The sequence below is a fragment of the Protomyctophum parallelum genome, assembly GCF_964188405.1.
Source record: "Protomyctophum parallelum genome assembly, chromosome: 21".
NCBI classification, from domain to species: Eukaryota; Metazoa; Chordata; class Actinopteri; order Myctophiformes; family Myctophidae; genus Protomyctophum; species Protomyctophum parallelum.
The window spans coordinates 25,907,125-25,934,787 of NC_139713.1; the positions used below are offsets into that span (position 1 = coordinate 25,907,125).

The window sequence follows — 27,663 nt, forward strand, 5'->3', positions numbered from 1 at the left end:
ATAAGTGATATTTCAATTAAGTGAAATCACTGAATATACCTTTAAGTAAAAGTATCAATACTGCGATATAGAAGTACCCTACAGGTCGGAAGTATAAGTTCAGAATTCAAAATGTAGTTGAGTAAAAGTACAAAAGTATTGGTATCAAAATGTACTTAAATAGCAAAAGTATAAAGTAGCCTATACCTATGCTGAATGTCCCATTTCAAGTTTTCAAACGTATACTTACACATCTTTTGAGATGAAGTGGTTATTGCATATGCACCATAATATAAAGCATTACACGTGTTTACAATAGGGTCCACCATGTTCAATTCATCATAACATTTAGAGACATACAAATAATTATACACTTCTATATATTAACAGTTTGCAGAATTACAGAACATTTCAACCACAACAAGGTCAGACCAAATCAAATAGTAATCTCAGCAAGGCAGATGGCTTCTTAATTAGAGTGGGTGACAACATTATCACACGGAAAGATGAAATTACCTACCTAGGTTCCATCCTGGAGGACAATCTTTCCGGTGATAAAATGGCCACCAACGTAATCAAAAAAGTAAATCAAAGAACAAGATTCCTTTACAGGATCTCCTCACTGGTCAACAAAAACACCTTGAAGACCTTAACATGAGCCCTCATACAAGGTTTCTTTGACTATGCATCCACCTCTTGGTACCACAGCACCTCAAAGGCCCTTAAAACAAGGCTCCAGACCTCCCAAAACAAACTGGTCAGGCTCCTACTTGGCCTCACCCCCCAAACCCACCTCACCCCTGCCCACTTTGACAGGCTGGGATGGCTTAGGGTCGACAACAGAGTACAGCATCTTGCAATGGGTCTGGTCCACAAGATTCGATACACCACTAAGATACCCATGTACCTATGTGTCTAAATACTTCCTTAATGTAAACGAAGTCCACACCCACAACACCAGAGGGAGTGCAACAAACCATGTACAACCCAGATTCGGCACAAACAAGGGACTAAATTATTTTCGCTCCTATGCCACCAAAATGTGGAACGCCCTACCAACAGTCATTAAGACATGTGAATCCCTTGACTCCTTCAAAACCGCTCTCAAAGGGCACCTACGGATGGCTGCAATTCGAAACTGCAGGCCTCTGTAAAATCTGAATCCCCCCCCCCCCCCACTGTATATGTATCTTTTCCCTTTTTGCTTCCTTTATGATGAATTCCTGTTCTGTTCTTTAACTACATAGACATAGAAGTGTCTATTTGTATGTCTCTAAATGTTTTGATGAATTGAACAATGTGGAGTGGACCCTGTTGTAAACAAGTGTAATGCTTAATTGGGTCGTCCACTCACAGTTAACAGTCTTTGTATTGAGTTTGTGCTTGAAATGTACTGTAATTCTACAAACTGTTAATAAATATTTCAATCAATCAATCAAAAGACCTAGCCCAAGATTTAGACTCTCGTAGTCTAAGAGTTTTTTTCGATTCTGACGAATCTCTCTTACGAGATTCAGAGATTCGTCAGAATCGAAAAAAAAAACTATGAGTCTCTTGGGCTAGGTCTGACCATCTGATCTGCTTGTATTAAATTACGTTAAACTCACCAACATTGCAGCTGCAGGGCAAGCTTGAATGATCCTCTTTCAATCAGCAAAGAGTTTGTTTCATAAAAATCCATCGTAGAGTAGACATGTTGATGTTATGAATGAGCTGCATTCATTCTGTCAAGAAATTCTGCAGGTGATTCAAGTGTCAGAGTTTGGAAGCGCTGACAGTGACGACTACCGGACGCCACGCCCGACCATGTCAAGAAATGTTACATTACGAGTTGTTAACTTGTTTGTATGACTATTTTTACTTCTAGAGCTTGTTTGTTGGTGTTGGGGTGTGTGCGTGTATGTGTGTAAAGGGGGCGGTCGCGACAATTCAAGGACTTAAATATCCCGCCCTCCCTGGTGGAAGGGGGGGGGGGGAGCTGCCAACATCAAGCAGCAGGCGGCGCCAAAAGACCTTGAATAAAGTAACATGATTTCTGGTTTAGTTTTTGCTGTCTCTGTTTGTGTTTACTTAAGTAAAAGTGGCATCAACACATTTAATACAAATGTATTGGAATTTGGCATCGAAACAGTCGTACACAGTACGCAGTAATCACATATTTTAGACTTTATTTTTTTTAAACAGTCAATCTATAAGCTCACAATGAACATGCTGTTCTGCAAAATAGCTGAAGACAATAGGGTTTAAGTATACTTTAAAAAGTAAACTACCATTATCAATATAACATTGTTACTTATGTACAGTGCTGTACTTTAAGTAAAGGTACTCAGTTACTTTCCACCATGTTGTGGCTGGAGATACCCATTTAGGTGGTTAATAATATATGATTGTTTTATAATGAATTTATAATTCGTTTATAATTAATTCATAACATAAAACAAAACATAAATTGACTGATGAATGATGTGAATTTTGATGAATTGAAAATGGAGGACCCTGATGTAAACAAGTCTTTAGTACTTTTCCTGGTTATATCCTCAGTAGTCGTTTTTGTATTATGACCTGTACTTTGATTTAAAGTATCGTAGGCCTAAATCATCTCGTGGATATTAATGCATTAATCATAAATCAAAACATTGTGCATTTCCACATTCATAAACACTGTAGAAGACAAATTTGATGCATTTATAGACCATGTATTTTCCATGAAACTTTCTGGCAGAAGAAGAAAAATATAGCTCCAAGCAGCGATAAGACGGGACCAAGCAATAAGAAAATCCCACCAGGCTGCTCAACAACACCTAGCTGGATGCAGTTATAGTTATAGTGCTCAGTGTGAATGGCCACTTTATGTCACCCAGTGGTATTGCAGCTGTTTGTACCCCAAACATACATACAGACAAGGCATTAGTTACAGTAGGCCTATGCCTGTTCAAAGTGCCTGTTATCGCTGCTTGCATTATATATATATATATATATTTTTTTTTAAAGATATTTTTTTGCGGCTTACGCCTTTTATTGATTTTTGAAGGGACAGACAGTAGGCTGACAGGAAACGGGAGAGAGATGGGGGGATGACATGCAGTAAAGGCCGTGTCGGGTCCGGGAGTCGAACCCGCGGCACACTGCGACTGGATTACCAGTCCGGTGCCCAGACCGTTACGCTACGGCCTGGGCCATATATATATATTTTGTACAAATTTCTTCACGTACAAAGTGAGAGATGTGTTCCACATGATTCAAGGCACACGTGTAAACAAGTTCCATTGCTTTTGGCCAAACGAGGCATGAGTTATGACTGTTCAAAGTGCCTGTTATCGCTGCTTGCTTGCAGCTAAATGTTTTGTACATATTTTCACGTACAAACTACATTCTCATTAAGGACCCCCAAATGAATATGTATATTCGCACAAACCCCCATCTGAAAATATGTTGTGCCTGCAGTTGAACCCCGGCATACAGGATGTTTCCAATTTAAATCTATCAAAAATAAACAGGTGAAGTCTAAGCATGTCCAGCATAGAAAGTATGCTAAACATTCACAAAAATGTAAGTTTAAGTTAAATTAATGCAGTTCACATGTGTGTGCACAGGCGTACAAAAAAAGCAAGATAGAGAAAGGCCGTCAAGAGCATTACCTTTAATTATTCAGTACTTTAAATGCACACTTATTTTCTTACAAATAAATTATTAGTTTTCTTACAGAATTACAAAAGCAGCTTGTACAGTAGTTAAACTGTTAATGGCAGCTATTCTTTTACATAATAGCATTTGCTTGTTGAACACAACAGGCCAGTGCATACGGTAATTATTGCAAGTTGAACACTAAAAGGGTGCACTGGCCCTTTAAGACAGAAAAAACAGCATAGTAGCACCTGATTTTAGTATATGGAAATGTGAAAAAGAAATAAAAAAATAGGTATAATTAAGACTCATAAAAAAGCAAATACAAGGCAAATACATTCTACAACATAATTTGACATTGTTGCAAAAAGCAATACATTCACATGAATACTGTAGCGCTTGTACATATGACTTAACAGTCAGTCAAGTGATCAGACGGAAATATAATTTTTCCCTTTCTCCTGTAAGAACGACACCACTTAATGCTTAAAACATACAAAATACTTAATTGACAGGGGTCCTCGAGGGGGTCAATTATTGGTCCCCTCCTTGTTTTCCCTCTATACCAAACCTCTTTGCCGCAACACAGCAGATTTACAAGCTCACACTCACAGCGCAATAAGATGTGATGTGATTTTCGCAGAATGTTGGAACATTATGACACGCCCAGAATACGGGCACTAGAGGCTATGTTGTTAATGCTTAATTTATACACTGTGTCTGTGGTGAAAGTCTATTGGCAAGTCTAGTGGTGGGTAACCTAAAATAGCCCATTACAATATTTGATGCTATTATCATGATACTGGCTTAAAAAAATGAAAATGAAAAAGACCAACAGTAAACTCACTGATGATGTCTACAACTAGAATCAAAACATTGGAACTGAGTTGGCTCTGTACTAGTCCCCGACTCCCCGTCCCCATCCTATACAACAATCTCTTCACCAAAAAAAACATTGACTCACAACTAGCTTGAGCTAAATCTGCAAATAGTTTTTGGCTAATGTTCCCCTAATATGGATGGATGCTGTGGTTTAACACTGTGGGTGTTTTTGGGCCATATTTGCCCAGGCAAGGGTTAGGATTTGTTTGTTTGTTTGTTTGTTTAAGGTATTTCATGTTTGGATTCATTCGAGATTTTCACACCTACTGTATATAGTGTGTAGGGCAGGCTATAGTGATACTGGATCTTCATTCGCTTGCATACAAACTGTAGGAAGCCTGTCAAAAGTAGCGTTAGCCTTCAGCTTATAATTACTAATGCTCAAAAATGCTATTTAGATGTTGTTCAGGTCCATTGGTTTACGTGGTACATCTATAGTTTCAAATGTAGGCCTACAGAATGTTTAGGTAGCATGTTGTTTAGACAGATGCATTGTCTATCTGGTATCCTACAGTCCGACAACGTGGCTTTGCGTGCGGTTAGGGACATAGGGTCAGTAATAAGCAGAGTCGAACCAACGTGCCATCGTTATAATGACGCTGACCCTTAGTTTATTTGCGACAATGCACTGTATCTCTGCATTCATGTGTCTATTTACCTTGTTGTTCATTGACTAGAGTTCATGTTTACTCCGTTTATTCTGATCGCATACATCTTATCTCTGGATAAGAGCATAATGAGCAAATATATGAATGTAATTGTGCTGCTCACCAAAAACAACTTACCTACAAGCTAACAACGCAACGAGTTATTAGCTTGTAAGTGAGTTATTATTTGACAAGCGACACAGTCGCGCAATGTAGTAAAATGTGGTGGGGGGCTCTCTTTTACGCCGTGGTGCTCTTGGCTTTCTTCTTCTGCAGCCGCGTCCTGGTGGGCTCGGTGAGCACCAGAGGTTCATGGACCACCATGGCGGGGTACTTTCTCCCCATCAGTTCCACCTCCACCTTCTGGCCCACGGAGGAGAGCTCCACGGGCAGGTAGCAGAACGCCAAGCTCTGCTGGATGGAGTAGCTGTAACAGCCCGACGTCGTGTTCCCCACCACCTGCCAGTCCAAGCAGAAAGGTCAAAACCATAATATGTTCTCCAATGGGCTCTATGCACAGTGCACACACGCCATTTTGGAAAGAAATTGGAACCAAAATGGAAACCAAATCAAATTGGTTCCTTGGAATTAAATTTAAATGAAAATGTTTAGAAAATTGCAGGTTTCAATGATTCAGTAAAAAAAGGAAAATATAAAATAATTAAATATTAAAATGTTTGGGTTTCCTGACCTTGTCGTTAAGCCAGATGGTCTCGTTGCCCTCAGGGTCGACATCATCGGTTTCCACGGTAATATAACACAGCTTCTTCTTAAGGCCCGCTGCTTTGATCTTCTGCAGAGCTGCCTTGCCTATGAAGTCTGCAGGCTGAAAATAAATATTAAATATAAGAATATAAAATATGGACAGATATATGGCTAAAATATGAAAGTAGATTAAATTAAAAAATATATATATTTCATAAATAATATTTATAGGTGTGTTAGAAGACTTGAAACTCAACCATTATTAACCCATTCTGACCTGAGATCAGATTCTAAAAATGTCAGTCGTTCTTCGATAAAAAAAAAAATAGCAGACCTACAAGCTCGTAGCGCGCCACTCGGTGGCGCGATATGAGCTTGTAGATCTGCTATTTTTCAATAGCTAAAGCATAACATGATGCTGACACCAAAATGGGTGCCCGTTCAGAATGGGTTAACCATGAAGATGAATGAATGTTCTACCTTATTAAGTTTAATGAAATAGTCCAGTCCAGCTTCCAGAGGGTTGGTATCACAGTTCATCTGATCAGAAAGAAGATACAGTTATAGAAGCACTTCACCCATTTCCAACACAATGTGTGTGTGTGTGTGTGTGTGTGTGTGTGTGTGTGTGTGTGTGTGTGTGTGTGTGTGCGTACCTCGGCTCCCCAGCCTCGGAAGCCTTTCTCCAGTCTCAGAGAGTTCATAGCGTAGGTACCAACGTTATCGATGCCTTGGTCCTGGCCAGCCGCCATGATAGCCTGGTACACTGTTGCCATGTTTTTCTGGTCTATGTACATCTCCCACCCCAACTCACCTACACGCATGCACGTACGCAACATTAGTGCACGCAACATTATATGAAGATAGGTTGAAAAGTGGTGAAGTGGTCCTTTGAGTAAATGTACTTTATTACTTTCCACCACTATGTGTATAGCGTACCGGAGTAGGAGATCCTGATGGCTCTCAGCGTGACTCCAGCCAGCTGGATGCTCTTACAGTGCAGGAACTTGAAGCCGGCGTCGCTCATGTCCTCCTGGGTCAGTTTCTGCAGGACGTTGCGGGAGTTCGGACCGGCCACGCCCAGCACGCCGATGTCGTCCGTCACGTTAGTGATGTCCACGTCGTAACCGCCGTCCGCAGCCTCCTTCTCTATCCACCTGAAGAGTGATTCAATCAAGGGTTTTCATAATTACAATTTAGGCATATTTAGCAGAGCACCGTTTCCCAAACTGTGGGTCGGGACCCATTTGTGTTCGTGAGGTTGTGAATCTCGTGAGTGAATATCCCTTTCCTAAATTCCAAAATGTTGTCATTAGTTATTATTTTAACAGATCTTTTAACTCATAACCTCACCAAAGCACCACATTGGAAATAAGTTCTCCATATGTTTTATCCTTTTGAAAGATATCTTGCCCATTCATCCGTCAATCAATCAATCAATGAATCAATCAATCAATCAATCAATCAATCAATCAATCACTCTCAATCAATCCATCCATCCATCCATCCATCCATCCATCTGCACAATTTGTAACAAAATCTGGGCAGAACTGCAGCATGCAGCCATTGACCTGTAGTTTGCTTTTATCACCACTGGGGGTCACTGTGTGGCATCACAACCCCATCCTTCATGGTGTGGGAGAGGGAGTTACAGATGCATGTTTTGTTACATTCTGATTGGTGTAACTGTAAACGGAGGGGCGTTTTGATTGGGGCAGACAGAGCGGCGTTTTGATTGGTGCAAACAGAGAGGCGTTGGTTTTACCTCCAGCTGCTATAATGAGGTGTTAGATTGCTTGAGACTAAAGCCCTTTGTGTGCAGCTGCGTGTTAGCCAACCGGCAACCAGATGACATCAATCTACACGCTTACATAAAATGCACACTCACATGCACGAACGCACATACGTGTGACAAACCCAATGGACCCACAAACAAAGGCAATAATTAATCTGTCAGGCTTTTTGTGTCGAATGCTTTTCGCATACAAAGATATGATATTATGCTTGCTAAGCTGATGGTGGTTACACAATACCAACTGTACCTGTTGTCTCAGTACTATGACAATAATTGATGACATCAGGGATGTCCATATATGGGCATAAAAGGGACACAGACAGTTCTGGACAACCGCTGACCGATGTTCCCACTGGGAACATCACTTCCTCCGGACCTCAGTGTCAGTGTGAAAAGTACATTTACTAACTAAGTACTGTACAACTCCTTGAGTCGTGAAGCACTGAGAATTCTTAGGACATTTGTTTTTGTTGCACGATACCTTATTATTATTATTTTATCAATAATATCAATAATAAAAAATAAAAAGATAAAAAAAGACAGTCAAACATGCACGCCTGACTGGTCACCTGAGGTCGTGAAGCTCGGAGCCACTTCCTGTGATGAGCAGGAACTCTCCGGGTGACAGCTGAGTGATAGTGACCTCTGCGTAGACCCGCCCATTGGGGGTCAACATGTGGCTGATGTTGGTCAAGCCCACCTGAACATGATGCCAAAACACATCACTGGTTTGAACAGAACACTGTTGAATGTACTCAATCGGGTTACATGGTTCATTTTGTTCATTTGCATGATTGTTTGAGAGCTGCTGAAGTCATTATCTAAATTTACAGTCAAAACAGAGTTAAAATCGTCAATTTCAGTTAACCCATGAAACCTGAGGCCATCTCTAAATGCCTTCTAAATCAGTAGTTCTCAAACATAAAAAAAAAATAGCAGGAGGGTCCATTTGGTTTATTTTTGCCCATAGAGTAACATTAGCACTGAGAATTCTTATCATACACTTTTGTCCTTGACCCGAAAAAGTTAATAATGCAAGAAGAAATAACATACTTTTGGCATGTTGTTAGCGAACAGTCGGTCCAACAGCTTCTGGCTGTCGGCTCCCTTAACGATGAACTTTCCAAACGGGCTGAGGTCGATCACGCCCACCTTCTCCATCACCAGCTTGCACTCCCTGCCCACCGGTCCAAACCAGTTGGTACGACGGAAACTGGGCCTGCAATGCACGATATACACAACACGCACACACAGGTTAGTGGAAGTGGAAAAATATTTTGCTGAAAATTACTCAGCCTTTTGCGAACATCCAAGAGTATAGACAGTTTTTAAGTTGCTTGATTCTGGAATTCGATATTCATTTTATCAAACCCATTGTAACGTAAGATTAATCGAAAGGCCCATCCTTGGTTCTGGTGACGGAAGTTATCGGAAAAAAAATATTTTCACAAAATAGCCTATTGAAAATAGATTGAAAGAACACATGAATATCAAATGTCCAGAATACTGAATCAAGCAACTTAACCCACTCATTTCCAGGTATTAATTCATTCATTAATTCTTCCTTAACCGCAAGCATTTTTTTGTGACGGACGCTCGTCTTTTCTTTGACCTGTCGGTTGGCTGTGGGCCGTTGAATAAACCTTGTTTTGACCAGGAGTGCAATCTGGGAAAGGAATCCGAGACAACAACTACAAGAGGATGGATGCAGACATTTTCTGTTTCTACTCGATTGACTAGCAACCCAGAGTAAGTACAGTAGCATATGACCGCGATGTATCATAAACCACTATAAATACCACTTGACGTGCATTTACGTCATTGATACTTAACCGCTGGATTAGATCGACCCAACGTACATAACATGCAGTGAATGAATGTGTTAAAAACTGTCCGGGGTGCTCCCAAAAGCGAAACCAAGAATAATATTACCCAATTATTATTATTATTTTTAAAGTGAAAGTGAAATATTTCACCGGGAACCCCCTTAAGGAGCCCAGGGGGTCTGCATGAGGGTCAAATACGGGGTAGAACAGGAAAGTTTCATAATGTTTTAACTATTATAGAGCTGGATGGAGCTGGACGGTGCATGGACAGTACAGAATGGACAGTACAGAATGGACAGTACAGAATGTAACAGTACAGAATGTAACAGCTCACAGTAGCACAGAAAGTCAGGACTCACTCAGTTAGTGGGAAAAACATCTGGCTTTAAAAAAAGCACAACTGGGCCATTCATAATGTTCACTGTCGTGCAACACACAACCGTGTGTGTGTGTGTGTGTGTGTGTGTGTGTGTGTGTGTGTGTGTGTGTGTGTGTGTGTGTGTGTGTGTGTGTGTGCCCGCCTGCGCGTGTTAATGTGTTAGTCACACGAGTGGTCCTGAAACGTTTTCATGTCAAGGACCCCCAAATGTGTAGCTATATCTTGGCTGTGGAACGCCATCTGAAGAGATTTTGTGCCAGGGACCCCCATATTTGTGGGGGTTCTCTAACCCAGTGGATGTCAACCTTTTCATATTTTAACTAGGGACCCCCACCATGACAAGCACTTGGTATGTGGCAAACAATTTAGTTTGACGTGGCTCCACAGATAAATATTGTGAAAATAGCAGATCTACAATCTATCTATCAAAACATTTGTCTCTTTCTTCCTATTATTAAACATTTTTTGTCGATATTTGAGCGGTTTTCGTGGGGTATGTGGGGAGTGGGAACCCGCCTGGGGATCCAGATCCTCCTCTAACACTCTGCTATTGTCCCAATGCTACAAGAGGGGAGGCTGAAATGACATGTGGTTAGATCATTCCACCAGAACCTGTCAGACTACCATGATATATGCGCACATGTGTGTGTGTGTGTGTGTGTGTGTGTGTGTGTGTGTGTGTGTGTGTGTGTGTGTGTGTGTGTGTGTGTGTGTGTGTGTGTGTGTGTGTGTGTGTTGCAGTAGGAACATTGTGTCCTAAGCATCTGGGCAGCACAATTCTGCAAAGCCACACAATGACTCTAAAGCACTCAGCGATCCTTTCCCACATACATTTTCAAAGTATAACGAAGAATGTCTAAAGCTAAAAACAAATACATTAACCCAATTGGTTAATGTATGTTTTGTAGGCTATTAAATCTACAAAGTAATTGTAGTGGAGTAAAGAGTAAAAAGACCTCTGAGATGAAGCGGAGTAGACGTTGAAAGTATGTATTATGGTCTGAACTAGAGGTCCTTGAGGGGGTTCCAATGAGTTCATATAGCATTAAAATCAGAACCCTATATGAATCTTCTCTTGACCTACACTGGCACATATTATGTTCAGAAGTCTTCAACCACTGTGTTGAAGACATTCCTCCTGAACTGCAGCTGGCGTTCCTTGTGGGATCTCATGGGAGCGACCATAACCCTGCTTAGGGCGTCTTCAAGTGTGACATGTTTGCCCAGTGGTTCAATTCTTCTACCAACAAATACTTCACCCACTACTGGCAGGAAATATAAAATAACACCCTTTATCAACTGTAATTCTACTCACTGGAGCGTACGGCGTACCTATGTTCCCTCAGCCCTAACCCCAAGACAAATCCAAACTGAGGGATTGATTGATTGATTGATTAGACAGAAATACAAGGGATTGATTGATTGATTGATTGATTGATTGATTGATTGATTGATTGATTGATTGATTGATTGATTGATTGACAGAAATGCAAACAGCACAAGTACAGTCATTCACTTGATCTACTGTAAAAGGACTTACACAAAAAGGCCCAGTGGACTTGTTTCCATTGAGTTTCTATGACATGACCCCCTCGTGGTCTATGAATGTCCATGCAGACTAGCATACTGTATATTAGCCAAACCAATATTGGCCAAACCAAAGCATCACTCATTCACTTATTATCTCATATATTATGAGTTCCACATCACAGTTTGAATGTAATTCATGACTGATTTAAAACGATCTAATGAAAACACTAAGATATAATTAGACGGAAGTGCTGAATCGTTTGTAAGAATCAAAGTGGTACAGAACATTGCAGTAGCATAGAGAATCAAGTGACACGTTGTTCCAAAACAGCTGCATCAGAACGCCATAACGGCTCCATTCAGCATTAACGCTTTATTCGTCACGGTGTCAAGTTAAGTCAAGTCAAGTCAATTTTATTCATAGAGCACATTTAAAAACAGCCAAGGCTGACCAAAGTGCTGTACACCAAGAGAAAAACAAGTAACTATACACACTTTGTGACAAGTTTTAGATTTTTGGCTTGGTGTTAGGTAAACCACAGCTGGTTTGCGATGGTTTTTGAAAATCTTATGTCCATACCTAACATCATGCCAACAATCTAAAACTTGTCACCAAGTGCACAATCTTGATGATTTTGGCAGAATTCCCTCCCAGCTAAGTTCCCAGGACTTACTGCACAATTTGTCACACCCAAGCCATGCCGCTCATACACTAAATTGGGATCGACCCCATGACCTTGTGGTCCAAAGGCAAGAGCACAATCTAATCTCAATCAGGAGAGAGACCTCATTTATCAGCTGAAATTATACTTTCCTATTTCCTTTTCTCTGAAGCTTGAGAGACGGGGAGACCCCTATTACTGAACAAACACTGATAACAGCTATTTAACACTTATTTACAGTATCTTATATCACTGACTGCCAGGGACGAGTTACAGTAGACTAATTATTTGGTTTTTTATTTTCTTTGATCTATTCTAAAGTGTTGCTGGTCGCGGTTATGAAATGTATGTTTTTGGTGAATGATAAGATTGCGAGACAGTTTACACAGCCGTTCTTTTACTCACGGTTCACGGCCCGTGAGCTTTTGGTGTTGAAAATAAGAGTACCCTCTGAAGAGACAGTGGCAACAGGAGAAATAAATCTGGAAGGGAACAAGTTAATAACAAAGTGAACGTTGATGGTGTTTCCTACTTGTATGTGGCATCATCTCCAGGCTTGTAGAACCAGTGGGGTTGTTCCCAGCCCGCATGGAAGCCCATGGAACACTTCCCTTTGAGGAGCTCATATACTCCACTGGTTCTGATGGTGGGGCGGCCTTCAAACCGCTCCTCTTTAGGAAATCCCACTGGAGGCAGGGAAATAATGGAAGAAATGGAGAGACTATGCAATGAATGACAGAAGCAGGGACGAACTTGTACATGCTGTTTTTGGCACATGACGCCAAAGCGCAGCCAAAGAGTAATAGAAGTGTTATTGTTCTTACCCACGTTGTTGAATCCGTAGGACTCTCTGGCTTTGGCACACATGTAGGGAACGTCGGTCCATTTGCCGTAGCGGTTGGGGTCACACTCGATCAGGTCGTACGGAGGCTCTCCGTTCACCATCCAGTCACTCAAGAACTTACCGATGCCACCGGCGTGGATCACCCCATACCTGGCGGTCACATTGATCATCAAGTCAAATCAAATGTATTTGATATAGAACATTTCACACGACAGGTGCCTCAATGTGCTTTTAATCAGACCATGTGATGGGTCATGGCTGCCTTATTGAGGCAAACAAAGTACCTTACTCCAGTGATTCTCAAAGTCCATGAGGGGGTCCATGAGGGGGTTCCAGTGGTCCCCAGCCAAATGACTTAGGAACAAAATGGACACTTACAGGTCTGTAACTCTGAGAGTGTTCATTTGTACACTCTCAGAGTCAAATTAACTGTAATAATTTTACAATGAAACTGGGGTCCCAGAGATGAAAAAAAAGCCATTAAATGGGGGTCCGTGGTCTAATGCATATCACATTGGTGATCCTTGAAATTCAAATGGCTGAGAATCACTGCTAAGACCATGCAAATCTTCTCTTATGGGGTCTAACAGACTAATACTATATCCATTAGTGTGATCACCTTAGCAATCCCACAACTAAAAGACAAGTCGTTTTTGGTTGTGCTCAGGTGTTCGATCTAAAAGCTATCATGGAACTAAGTGTAAAATCAGGCATTATCACTCCACCAAGGCGCGACAATATACATTTTAGTCAACTAAATCAACTGTAGATTTAGTCGACTAAAATCTCATGATATTTAGTTGACTAACACTAGACTAAAAGTAAAACATTTCTGATATGACTAAAACTAAATCAAAATGTGCGGTCAAAAGAAAGCACTGACCCGAATCCTATGGCGGTCCAGTAGTTGCGTGCTCCTTGGTGCGGGCCCACCATGGGCGACAGGTCAGGGGTGTACGTGATGGGTCCAGACACGATGTTGATGATGTCAGCGTTCTTCAACACAGGAACCATCTCCATGGCCATCTCCACATGGTCCATGATGCGGTCCAGGTCGGACTCAAAGAGCTCCTTACCAAAACCTGGAGAAACACACAGTGGTGGAAAACAGTAATCAGTTGATTTACTTAAGTAAAAGTATCAATGCTGCAAAGTAGAACTACGTACTCCGTTACAAGTGAAAACCCGGAATTCAAAATAAAAGCTCACAATGCGATAGATCGGCTATTTCCAAATGGCTGAAGTGGGTAATGTATGTTTTGTAATAATAATCTAAATCTACAAAGTAATTAGTAACTAAAGTTTTCAAATAAATGTAGTGGAGTAAAAGTACAATATTTGCCTCAATGTAGTGGAGTACAAGTTAAAGTACTGGGAAATTGCAAATTACAGCACTTAAGTAAATTAAATTAGTTACTTTATACTTGTATTTATATAGCGCCTTTATCCAAGGCACTTTACATAGATTGTGCATTACATTCACCCATTCACACACACATACCGATGGCGGTGGAATCCATGCAAGGCACCAACCTGCTCATCGGGAGCGCTCAGCGTCTTGCTCAAGGACACTTCGACACTAACTCTGGGGGAGCCCGGGTTCGAACTGGGAACCTCACGGTTCCATCCGGACGCTTTAACCCTGAGCCACTCTGACACACTGACCTGGGGGCACTCCGTCTCGGACCCAGGAGTCTTGCAGAACCATCTTCTCCATCTTCTCGTAGGGTCCAAACAGCAGGCCGTCTCTCTCTTGACGCAGGTAGTAGGAGCCCTGCAGGCAGTGTTGATTTGGACAGCACATTTTGACTTAGTTTTAGTCACAGTCTTTTGAGTAAGATTCTATTTAGTTTTAGTCATATTTTAGTCAGCTTGAATTGCTTTAGTGTTAGTCTAGTTTTAGTTGACTAAATGTTGTGATTTGGGGTGGGCCTTGATGCTGTCGTAATGGCTGATTTTGCATGCTGAAAATAGCCGATCTACAAGCTCACAACGCGTCGTGCTATTTTCAGCATGCAACCAAGTGTAAAATGACTTATACTGGATCTCTTGTCCACTAGTCCCTCCCTAACATTTTAGTCTAGTTTTAATTTGTTGACGAAATTGACAGTATATTTAGTCGTAGTTTTAGTCATTGTAGCTTCGTTTTTATTTAGTTTCTATTTGGTTTTCCTCTGTGAAAAAAGGTAGTCGACGAACAATTCTTCGTCATAGTTTAGTTGACGAAATGGACACTACCTCCAGGTCTCTGATGACGGGCAGTTCCTTCTTCAGGGCCTTCACCTCGGGCACGGTGGCCGTCACCACGTACTGGTGGTGGACGGGGATGGTGGGGTGCTCGAACCCGATCAGCTTGCCCACCTCCCGGGCCCAGAAACCTATTAAGCAAAACAAAACCAGTGTTGATTCTTACAACATTTTGATTTAGTTTTTAGTCATAGCCTTTTGAGTAAAATTAAAATTTGTTTTTTTCACCTTTTTTTCATCGACTAAATGTCATACGACAAACTACATTAGAACAAATTGTCGTCTTTGTTGGGTGGAAACGTACAAAAAGATTACTTTTAAGGAAATGGAAAAAATAAAATAAATCACTCTGACTAACCTAAGGAGTTTCCAATGCAGCTACTGAATATGCCCATTGCCCAAATATGGAGTGACAATACACCTCAATGTGTCGTCAATCATGGCATCAGCCGCAAACAAATAAATCAGTCAGCTCAATATACAGTATGGGCACAACCGAGATTCAGAGATCCCGCTGTCCAGAGTCACAGATCCATTCGTTATGCCCATATATGGTTGTGTGCATATATGGGACATAAACTCAGCGCGAGTAGTTTGGCTATCCAGTTGTGACTCCAAAACCGCAGATCCAAACAATATGCTGACCATATATGGTCTGATGACATCAGGGATCTCTATAATATACAGTGTATGTGCATGAAAGGGACAAGGACTGACAGATACAGATATCTCCATATATGGGCACAAAAGGGACACAGACAGACAGGTACAACGGGACTCTGACTGTCATGATGATTACTGTCACCACCAAAATGTCAAGGATTACACGTGACATGATTTACGGCATCCTGTAGCATCCTCTACACTACAGGATGTACAACTCAGCTGTTTGTGTATCTAGAGTAAAGTCGCAGCCATTGGCAAGACGACATAAGTCCTGTTTGGCCTCCTACCCTAGGAGAAGAGTTTCTTCCCGAGTGCAGTGAGGCTTGTGTCGTTTTGAGAATAACTGTTAAAATATTCTCTTATGGCATATCTTTCCAAATATGTAACAATGTGGGGGTCTTTCACATGAAACCAAATGTGTCAAGATGGTCAGCCCCCACTCACAGGCATGCACACACACGCACGCACGCACGCACGCACTTTTTCCAGTGGTGGAAAAAGTACTGAAAATATTTACTTAAGTAAAAGTATAAATACTGAAATATAGAAATACAAATAAATTCAACAAATCATTTGAAAATAGCAGATCTACAAACTCGCAATGTGTCGCATTGCAACACATTGTGAGATTGTAGATCTGCTATTTTCAAATACTTGTACAGTACAGTACAGTACTTGTTTGGGTCAATCTGCAATCTGCACTTGTTATACATTGTGATATTTCTACTTGTACTTAAGTAAAACATGTTAGTAACTAGTAACGTATTTCTTCAGCCACTGCATACACTCTTTTCTTTTGGATAAGTTCTCCTGAATTAAAAAAAAAGAAACGAGGGAGAAAAAAAAGAACATCTGGATGCATGAAAACCGTGCACATTTCTGTCCAGATGGGTGTTCATGAGATACTGCGCTATGATTGGCTGTAATCTGAGCTGTTGGCATGTTTGTATTGGCTGTGGGGAGCCCCAAGCCACTAGAGTCAACATTAGTGCTGGACTCAGCTATTTTACAACCAATCTACACAAGCCAGTTGTGGGGAGACTACACCACAACGCACAGTAGGACATAAACACAAACACAAAGTAAAAATTATCAGTCCTGTACCTCAAAAGTACCTTTTAGAAAACATTCCACATTTGTAAAACTCATTTGAAAATAGCCGATCTACTAGCTCACAACTTGTCGTGATTGTTCGAATAGACAAAGTCTAAAATAAGGCTTAGATGGTCAGTGTATGTTTTTGTTTTGTAATAATATATTTTTTTTATTTCGGACCCGGGGAGGCTCCCCAGAACCGGGCCCCCCACACGGAGTTGCACCACTCATTCAGAACCGGGCCCCCCACACGGAGTTGCACCACTCATTCAGAACCGGGCCCCCCACACCCGTTGCAACACTCATTCAGAACCGGGCCCCCCACACGGAGTTGCAACACTCATTTGCATGCGTGTGATTTCAGTTTTTTTAACTTAAGTACAGTTACTTTACACAATGCACAAGGAATGGATCTACACAGGAGTGGCCACACTTTGTTTTACTTGAGAACTACATTCAAAATGACCAGTTCAACAAGATCTACTGACCAAAGTAATTATTATCCGACCCTTAAGGTTACATAATACACACTTGGAATGGGAAATAGAGGCCTTTGTGACTGGTTAAATGTATGCACCCCAAGAGTTCCAAGAGTGCTGCAGAATGTGCTGCCAGTTTAAAACTGTTATGTGAAATGCCTTTAAGCTGAGATTAATGTTTGCCTGTACTGTATTATGTACTGCATGTAAGCATTTATACAGTATATACAGTATTATGTCCCTTATCATACAATCCCCCAAAGACATTTAACATAATTATAGTCTATGTTGGGTCAACTTGGGTGGAAACCTTGTACGTCCAAAACGTAACGTGGGAAAATATAACCTGTGTTCCAATGGATCTAATCTATAGTCACAAGCTCATGTTATTAATTGGTTCATATTCATAACACACACACGCGCACGCACGCACACATGCACGCACTTACACAAACACAAGCTCGCACAATGTGACACATTGTAAGCTTGTAGATTGTTCGCCATCAGTGCTGTTAACCGATGTATCTATGTATCATAGATGGATAGTTAAACTGATTATGATGATAGCATAGTTTTCTATGCATTTCAGGGGTTTACAGGAATTTAATAATGAAACTGTCAGGATGTAATATAGACATTTTTAGAATCTGATCTCAGGTCAGAATGGGTCCCCAAAAGGTTTCGCCCGTGCTGCTCTTCTGCGTGTGCACTAGGGACGTTGGGACGCCGGACGCCTGAGCATGTACGGTACGGTGTATGCTGCAGTTGGTATTATGTTTTTTGAGTCAAAATAACTGAGTTAAGTGAATTAATTGATATGATCCGCCCCATACAGTACATCCCATAAGCGCATCCACTCTGCACTCATCGATCTGGTATCTGATGGCTGATAGTGATAAATGCAAGTTGCAAGTTACATGCATACGTTAAATGTAGACCTATATATCCGCCTTCTGTCATTTATCTTCCATTCCCACAACAATATACAGAAACACATGGCATATGTTGGACAAATTTGAATGTTGTAATCATTTAACAGCCCTATAGTTTATTTGTATCTCAAAAACTAAAACTAAAGATCAAATGAAATCAAACTTTATTTCTAGAGCACATTTACAAAGACCAGAAGTTCAACCAAAGTGCTGTACAAGATCATAAAAATCACACCCGTGTGAAGTGAGTGGTGCAACTCCGTGTGGGGGTCGCCGCGGGGTCCCTGGAAGTTCCAGACCCACAGGACCACGGCTAGGGTGCGGTCCCGGTTCCAGCGAGCCGCCCCACGTCCGAAACAGTAGAGAAACGAGAGAGTTACCGTGTGGGGGTCCCTCTACTGTACTGTACTGTACTGTCACTGTACTGGCACACCCGAAATCATCATATATACAGTTAATATGTGCGTGTGTATTTGTGTGTGTGTTAGGTTGCGCACAGGTGGTGAAAAACAACCATGCTGTTTTCGTGCTCAGACCCAGGCACCCAGCCACACACATACTGTAGCTCCGTAAGGGAGTGGTTGCACCACTCAAAAACAAGCATAGGCCTACAAAGATACAAGCAACACAAATAGCATAGTAAAACAACATCAAAGCATCAAAACAGCAACATCAAAAGATGGTGTGAAAAGCAGTAAATGCAATGCTCCAGTAACCTATACAGGCCAGTGGAGTAGCAGGGCAGGGTTGGACTGAGGTGAATTCCTGAACTCTGATAGATAAACAGCAGCAGCAGCAGCCGGAAAAAAGGAACTCTTTCCAACTGGATCCTCTCAGAACTGGAATAACCCGGTCAATCCAAACCGTAGGAGTTTCTGTGAACTCACAGCACTGGCCTGCAAGACCAAAGGTCCCTGCTTGTAGGCTGAACACAAATAATATTCTCAATTTCTCATGACAATATAATCCTAATTCTACACAGCAGCAATTATTGTGTTGATGCGATGTATATTGTGGTGTGTGTGAGTAGCTGTGTATATGTGCATATGTCTATATATATATGAATATTATGTGTGTGTGAATGTATATACTGTATGTATATATCTAAGGACTATATGAATGTATGCACTGTGCAGGTAGACAGATATCCATCAGTCTACAACACATGTGCACCTAAATATGCAAATGGCCTCCAGGGGTAGGGCCAGACAAGCCTGTGGCTTCTCCCTAGCCCTTTTTTGGAAATTTGGACAGGATACAAGCAACGGACACTCAAAAGAAGTAGAAAAAAAGGGAAATGAAAATGATGTTTGTTGAACTGTATGACCATTCCGGAAATAAAACTGAGCTGAACTGAACTGAACTGAACTGAACTGAACTGAACTGAACTGAACTGAACTGAACTGAACTAATATACACAGATATATATATTATACTGTATATATATATCCAAATACTATGGAAATAACTTCAAGATTTGCTTTCCTTTATTAATAAGCCAGTCTGTGCCATGTTCATGTTGGCCTATAGAAACGATGCATCCACGATATCAACATCACAAGCTATAAACAGTGGAAAGATAATAAACAGCAGTAGTTAAAATGATGCAATCGTGGCTCAAAACCACGTACCGGTAAGTATGGATTAAGAGGAGAATATTTTGTCATCCATGTCTGTGGCAAAGACGCGCTTGTGCTTCCGAGCATCGTGCTTCCGAGCATCGTGCTTCCGAGCATCGTGCGACTGCGATTAGCACCGTTAGCATTGTTTTGATGTACTGACCTGTAGCGTTGACGATGCGGTTGGCACGTATGGTCCCGTGAGGCGTCTGGACGTCCCAGGTGCCCTGGGAGGTCGGGGTGAGGCCGGTGACGGGCGCTGGGTTGTAGATCTGTGCTCCGTACATCCGGGCTCCCGCGGCCAGGGCCATGGTCAGAGAGTACGGGTCAATGTGTCCGTCGCCGGGGTTGTACAGACCTGCTATCACCTGCAGATGTACAGAGGCTATTACTGGGGAAATAATCAATTTGATTGGTTGATTTATACTACCGGCATATAGGTTAGGCCTACAAGCGATGTGATTTGTTGTGACATTTTAGAACGGCTATCTTTGCCATTTTTGTGTGACACTTATTACGACGACATATTAAATAGTGGAATAGAGGGTATGCACGTGACATCATCAACAAACCAAGGAAGTTATGCAGGAACGCCTACTGAGTGGCAAAAAACTACTTTCTGGCCTTGACAGCCCATACATCCACACAGAAACGTCATATCTGATTGCATTAAATAACATTAAACAATGTTAAACTCACTTTGCCTGTTGCTTTGCCACTCGATGTGCCATTCACTTTAAGCATGCGCATACCCTCTATACTGACAAGTTGATTTAGTAGATTACAAAAAGTCAATTTGCTTGTTTTCGTGATGATTGATTAATATGTTTCAAGATTTAGAAAAATTGCTTCTCGATTATTCGATTCATCGAAAGAGTAATTGATAGAATATCCACTAAGAAAATGATTAGCAACTGCATTATAAATACATGTGAATGTTCATAATTAATGGTTTCTGCTATCTGTTTAAAAGCTCTTAATGCCACACTTTGTTTAACTGTTTTTTGTTTTTTCATGTTTATCACATTTATATGTCTTTTTTATTATGTATTGTATGTGGAACATTTACATTGCCTGTTATTTTTTTCATTTTATTTAACAGAACTACTCATTATCATTGTCGATAATATTCTGATGTTGTCATACAAAAAATGCCTAATAAAAACAGTATTAAAAAAAAGAAAGCTCTTAATGCATCATCATGGAAAGAACATTAAAAGAGAACTACACCCATTTCAACACTTCCAACATCAACCTCCTCCTTACTCCCATGACAAATCTCTGCCCCATGGTGACCGGGCATTGATTTCAATCATTTGTTAAAATGTAAAGTGTGTTATTATAAATAAAATGTTAGACTATTGTTATTGGCCTTTTTTTCCTATGCTCTGATTGGACGACGATAACGCGCCCCTGCCTCCAACCATATGGGGGCACGTTTTTGCCCTCATATGATTGGACAATAAACAGTGATATCATGCTGAATGCTATAAAGGCAACCACACTCGCACTTTCACAGGATTGCATCTTTCTAGATATTATTTTTGTGGTCTTGAATAGTGAGCGCACTATTTCACTTGGTAGGCAGGTTTCCAAACTCTCCACAGCCAATGAGATGCAGAGTGGACAGTTCAGAAACCTGCCTACCAGTTAGCGTGCTGAAATAGATCAAGTATTTGCTTACAAACATTGAAACTGCATGTGAAATGGTGCCATCTTATAATGAGCATTAGAGGACAAATTATCCCGCAGACCTAATTATGATTATTCTGACCTTATCCATGTTGAGCAGAGGGAAGAGTTCCAGGATCTTTTCGGGTGTGATCATCCACTGCGGTGTTGGGTGCCAGTGGGTCCGGGTCGTCTGGTACCTGAGCTCATCAACTCGAACTGGCGTTGACGCGATACGGATGCTTCCTGGTTGATGGAAACCCACTGCCTAGAGAGAACACGCACAATAATAATTATTTGATAATAATAACATTATTTCTGATTATTTCTGATAATAATAACAACTAGAACTGCATTCTGTCGAGTGCCTACTTGCTTGTTGCACCCAAGTAGGCCATCTAGTGCGCAAGCAGAGCGCGCAAGTACTGTCGACCGCTACAAACGTTCTCTTTCTGTCTAAAGCCGATGATCTTTAGATTATGCAATCCCTTTCGTCTCTCCTGGCTAAGGATTTCTTTTGTCCTGGCGCAGCGTTAGTCTATCTTGAATATAGCTCTAGGGAACACCTGCTTCTCAACATAAAGGTATGGCATCTTCTTTTTCTTCCCGTGTTTCACAACGACTTCTCTTTAACTTCTGTCTAAAGCCGATGATGATCTTTAGATTATGCAATCCCTTTCATCTCTATCTAGAATACAGCTCTATGACTTACTTGAAAAGTATTTACCTGTGTGAAACTATTTTGACAACTGTTGAAGGACATGATGGTAATTCCATTTAAACAATTCAAAAACATTATTTTGTTACGTAATTAACAACAATCAATTAAGTATAAGGATGAAATTAATATGGGTGAGTGACGGCTTTCGATGGTGACGTATATGTCAATCAGTGTCGGGTGGATTAAAGGAAATTCCTCTATGTATATATAATTTGTAAATTGATAAGGTATACTTTTACTTGGGTCGTATTCGTAATGCGTATGTCCCGTTTGATGCGTATGTAGCAGCATATGACGTGATGAAGATATGTACCAATGCCAGGGTATAACTGGTATAACTGGCTCTCAATGGTGACGTAATAAAGATATGTTTCAGTGTCGAGTGGATTAAAGGACATGCCTCTATGTATATATGTAATTTGTAGTTGATTAGCGGTATACTGAGGTTACTTGGGTCGTTTGATGCATATGTCCCGTGGCAGCGTATGACGTGATGAAGATATGTACCAATGCCAGGGTGTAATTGGTTTTCGATGGTGACATAATGATGATATGTTTTAGTGTCGAGAGGATTAAAGGTAATGCCCCTATGTATACATGTGTAATCTGACACCACTGCCATATCAAGCACAAGTAATCATTACGTCATACGCTGCCACGGGATATACGCAACAAACGGGACATACGCATCGAAGCACTGGACAAAAAACATTACTTGCGCGCTCTTCTTGCGCAAGTAATAATCCACACAGTTGACTTGCTTTATTGATGCTGTGATTTATGCACAATGCGAAACACGAAGATACTCTACCTGTCCAGTCTCTGCCTCCAGGCTCTCGTACAGTTTAATGCTGTAGTAATGAACCTTTTTCAGGTTGATGCCTGGGTGGTAGTATGCAGTCAAACCAGCCTGAAAAATACACATGAAAACGTTTATTACAATATTACAGGTAGGGTGATTTTTTTTGGGGGGGTTAAAACAGTGGTTTTCAACAACACTTTTCGTATCAAGGCCCATTATTTATTCTGCATTTGAGCCATGGACGTTACATCAATATTGTTCTTAGAGAATAGTTGGTTTGTGCTTATAAAGATCGCTTGTCATTTTGACTGCCACGGACTTCCTATAGGCTTCTGTAGAACTCCCATAGGCTTCTGTGTGTGTGTGTGTGTGTGTGTGTGTGTGTGTGTGTGTGTGCGTGCGTGCGTGCGTGCGTGCGTGCGTGCGTGCGTGCGTGCGTGCGTGCGTGCGTGCGTGCGTGCGTGCGTGCGTGCGTGCGTGCGTGCGTGCGTGCGTGTGAAGGCATGTTACTGGTCTTTGTAATATTATTATAATTAATTAAGTAATGCAGATGTTTAATGATAATTTAACTCTTGAAACCAAATGGATCCATACCGGTCCATTTGGTTTTATTTTACACCTTCAAGAATTAAATATCTAGAAAGGGTCCATGTATTGGTTACCAAATCTAAATAATTTAGCCTGGAAACCAGACAACTCTGTCACAGGAAAGAAAATCCCAGGCTAGGGACCACCTGGAACCCTTCAAGGACCACTGGTGGTCCCCGGACCATTGCTGGAGAACCACTGGGTTAAAACAACAAGTTTTGTCGTTAAAAGGTTAAAGCACTATATTCTAATTATTGCTATAGACTCTATAGTGTCAATTATTACGTAGTAGTACAGTATGTATGTGGTCAAACCTGTAAATGTACAAAACAAAATATGTATCAAAACATCACACTGTGAAACATTAATACACAACTGTATGTCCTGGCTGGTAGGACAGTATATGTTGTCAAGCCTGATGCTATCTAAAGTAGTAGTTGTTATGTTATGCTATGTCGATTTTTCTGGTTTGCTTGACTACCAGTATACAGATTGTTGCTTAGATAGCACTTTACGACACTGGTTTCATTGTTTACCTGGTAGCCTACCGTTTCAAATGTACCTGTAGGATACCAGCTAGACAATGATCAGTCTAGAGTAAAGAACACAATTTAGAATATAATGCTGTTCATTGTAGTTACTTTGTAGCTCTATTTATGTGTCCATCTCTCACTTGAGAGTTGCTCTGTGTAAGAGCGTATACTGAATGAATAGATTGTACCGGGGTCCCCCAGAGGTCTGTGCTTGTCCCCATCCCTTTTCCCTATACACCAAATATCTTTGCCGAAGACAGCCGATCTAGGAGCTTGTAGATCCTAGCTTATAGCAGTGGTTCCCGAAGTGGCCTCAGTGGCCTTGTGGTTAGAGTGTCCACCCTGAGACTTGTACATCATGTCCAGGAGGTGTACTCATGCAACAGACAGAGACAGAAGTGAGCTCATAGATCTGCTATTTGTGGTTAATACATAATCTGCTTTTTCCCTTCCTAGAAATAGTGGAATAAAATTACAATATTTGTGAGTCATAAATTAAACTAAATAGAAATACTAAAACAAATGTTAGCCTATACAGATAAAGTAACAGTACTCAGGTAAATGCACTTAGTTACTGTCCAGCACTGCTTGGTAAGGTAAGTGGGTCACAGCGTCCTCAAATGGCACAGCAGCTCTCTAGGTCAGTGACAGCTGATGATATGGAAGCTGTAACATCTGCTACCAATGATCACCGACTGGCTCCAAGTGTGAGCAACAGGCGGCCAGGTCTACGTAAACAGGCGCAAAAGAAGAGACTGATCTGAAACACAAGTTAATATAGCCTCGAAATCAGTTTCACCACTTACTTTAAGCATATACACATAGGCTATTTGAACATAGAAGATGTACAAGTACATTGTGAGCTTGAAGATCGGCTATTTTCGGAAATTCTAGAAAGAAACGTGAAATATGTTGGGGGTTCCTGGGACAAAATCATATCAGATGGATATTAACGGATATTAACTTGGGGGATCCTTCACCTGGCCCTAATAAACAACATTAGGAAGGAAGCCCAAATAAGCAACTACACTTGGGCCCCCCCAAAAAATGCAACCGGCAACTACCAATATTTACAAGCAGCTTTACAGAAAAACAAGCCTGTTTATAATAAGCAGACTGGCAACACTGTCTCTAGTCTACCACGGTTAGTAGTTGGATCAAAGCTAAAGATAGCAGATCTACAAGCTGGGCTATGTTTAAATAGTCGCTGGATTCCATTAGTTAAACTGATATCAGCCAGTACAACAATATCAGACTGGTCAGCTTCCAGTACAACAGTATCAGACTGTGGTTTTGCTGGTCAGCTCTCAGTACAACAGTATTAGTTGGTCAAAATGTATAAATAAATAAATAAATAAATAAATACAGTAAATACAGTAAATAAAGGTAATAATAAGGGTAATAATACTAATAATAATAAATTGGCTGTCAGGCTATTGGCTGTCAGACTATTGGCTGTCGGACTATTGGTTGTCAGACTATTGGCTGTCGGACTATTGGCTGTCAGACTATTGGCTGTCGGACTATTGGTTGTCGGACTATTGGTTGTCAGACTATTGGCTGTCAGACTATTGGTTGTCAGACTATTGGTTGTCAGAATTGGCTGTCGGACTATTGGTTGTCAGACTATTGGCTGTCAGACTATTGGTTGTCAGACTATTGGTTGTCAGAATTGGCTGTCAGGCTATTGGTTGTCAGACTATTGGTTGTCAGAATTGGCTGTCAGGCTATTGGTTGTCAGACTATTGGTTGTCAGACTATTGACTGTACATAATCGCCATAATCAGTTCCATGTTGAAACATGTTGAAACATGTTCAAACATTTATGCTATTTTACTTTTATAACAGTAAAAATGTGTTAAATATTCCAGTAATTTCTTTGTATTTAAGTTATTTGTAATATCTGCCATGTCCAATTTTCCAATATTCAATGCCAAAAACACGGGTACAGTTAACATGTGTTGTAATGGTGACTGGTGTACTCACAGCGTGCCAGGTAGAGCCGGCGGTCAGCTCAGACTTCTCCAGCAGCACCACGTCCTTCACACCGGCCTTGGCCAGGTGGTACGCCAGGCTGACCCCCACGCACCCCCCGCCGATGATCACCGTGTCGGCCGTGTCCTTCCATCGTTTCCCCAGCACCGATGAAGAGCCATCTCTGATGAAACAAAGACAACAGGGAATTATATAGTAGCTCAGTAGCTTTATAATGTCATGGACCCCCAAATGAATGTACCGTATGTGGGGCACAGACCCCCATCTGAAGAAAGAAATAGCACCAGGGTCAGGGACCTCTATACTCACTCACTCACTCACACACACACACACACACACACACACATACACACACATACACAGCATAATTGCATTGTATGTAGTCATAGCATATGAACATATGCTTGTAGGTCTCTAAATGTTATGATGAATATTGAACAAGGTGGACCCTCTTAAACAAGTGTAGTGCTTTATTATGGGTCGTCCACTCACTGTTTTTGTATTGAGTTGTGTTGTGCTTGAAACGCACTATAATTCTGCAAACTGTTAAATCAACCAATCAATCAAAAAGGTATAGGCTATGTAGCTATATAGCCATGTATGTAAACAAGTGTAACAACATTGTACTGACTAGGCTATAACAGTCATATGTTGATTCCAACCCAACCATAACTTGTTTATTTGAACGTTTTTAATAACCAAACCAACTGGTGCGCAGATGTAGGAATTGCAAAAGTAATTCCAAAATAAAGCATGTATAGTCTCACCCATCTGCTGTCTGTTTTCTTGCAGTGCATAAAGAGCGCAGAGGAATTCCTGTGATGCCCCGACGTGCCACCAAATCTCTGCGCAAATTACCGTTAATGAGGTTTAATATGCCGGACATCATTGACATAATAATACAATAATAACTATTTTAGCATAAAAATGCTCTCGAGCCCAAACGCAGCGCTACACACTTCACACAACTACACGCACACAAAACACGCCCACAACTATAAACTAGCAAATCAATGAGTAGACTGAAACTTTACCCTGACTGACTGTCTCTCTCTCTCTCTCTCTCTCTCTCTCTCTCTCTCTCTCTCTCTCTCTCTCTCTCTCTCGCACACGCACGCACGCACACACACACGGGCACACACACACACACACACACACACACACACACACACACACACACACACACGCGCGCACGCACACACACACACACACACACACACACACACACACACACACACACACACACACACAGGTCTACAGTCACACACACACTCATGCACACTCACACACACACACACACACACACACACACACACACACACACACACACACACACACACGTAGGCCTACAGCCACGCACACGGAGAAACTTTACCCTGATCCACCCTTTTTTAACCCCGTCACCACCGAGTCTCCAAATATAGGTCAGATGTCAAAGCTCA

At 41.2% G+C, this 27,663-nt stretch overlaps 1 protein-coding gene across 1 annotated transcript; it reads right to left on the minus strand.

The window, feature by feature from the left end:
* Window positions 1–3,605: 3,605 nt before the first annotated feature.
* Window positions 3,606–27,211, minus strand: dmgdh (dimethylglycine dehydrogenase). The gene is made up of 17 exons (XM_083793480.1): window positions 26,989–27,211; window positions 26,213–26,384; window positions 23,115–23,213; window positions 21,686–21,850; window positions 20,075–20,279; window positions 15,112–15,251; window positions 14,539–14,647; window positions 13,757–13,955; window positions 12,854–13,023; window positions 12,562–12,715; window positions 8,686–8,851; window positions 8,202–8,332; window positions 6,777–6,994; window positions 6,494–6,651; window positions 6,318–6,377; window positions 5,824–5,958; window positions 3,606–5,591 (listed from the first exon to the last, which is right to left on the minus strand). Exons 1-17 carry the CDS (start codon window positions 27,114–27,116, stop codon window positions 5,373–5,375), a joined length of 2,628 nt encoding a protein of 875 aa, XP_083649606.1. The 5' UTR covers window positions 27,117–27,211; the 3' UTR covers window positions 3,606–5,372.
* Between the last annotated feature and the right edge of the window lie 452 nt (window positions 27,212–27,663).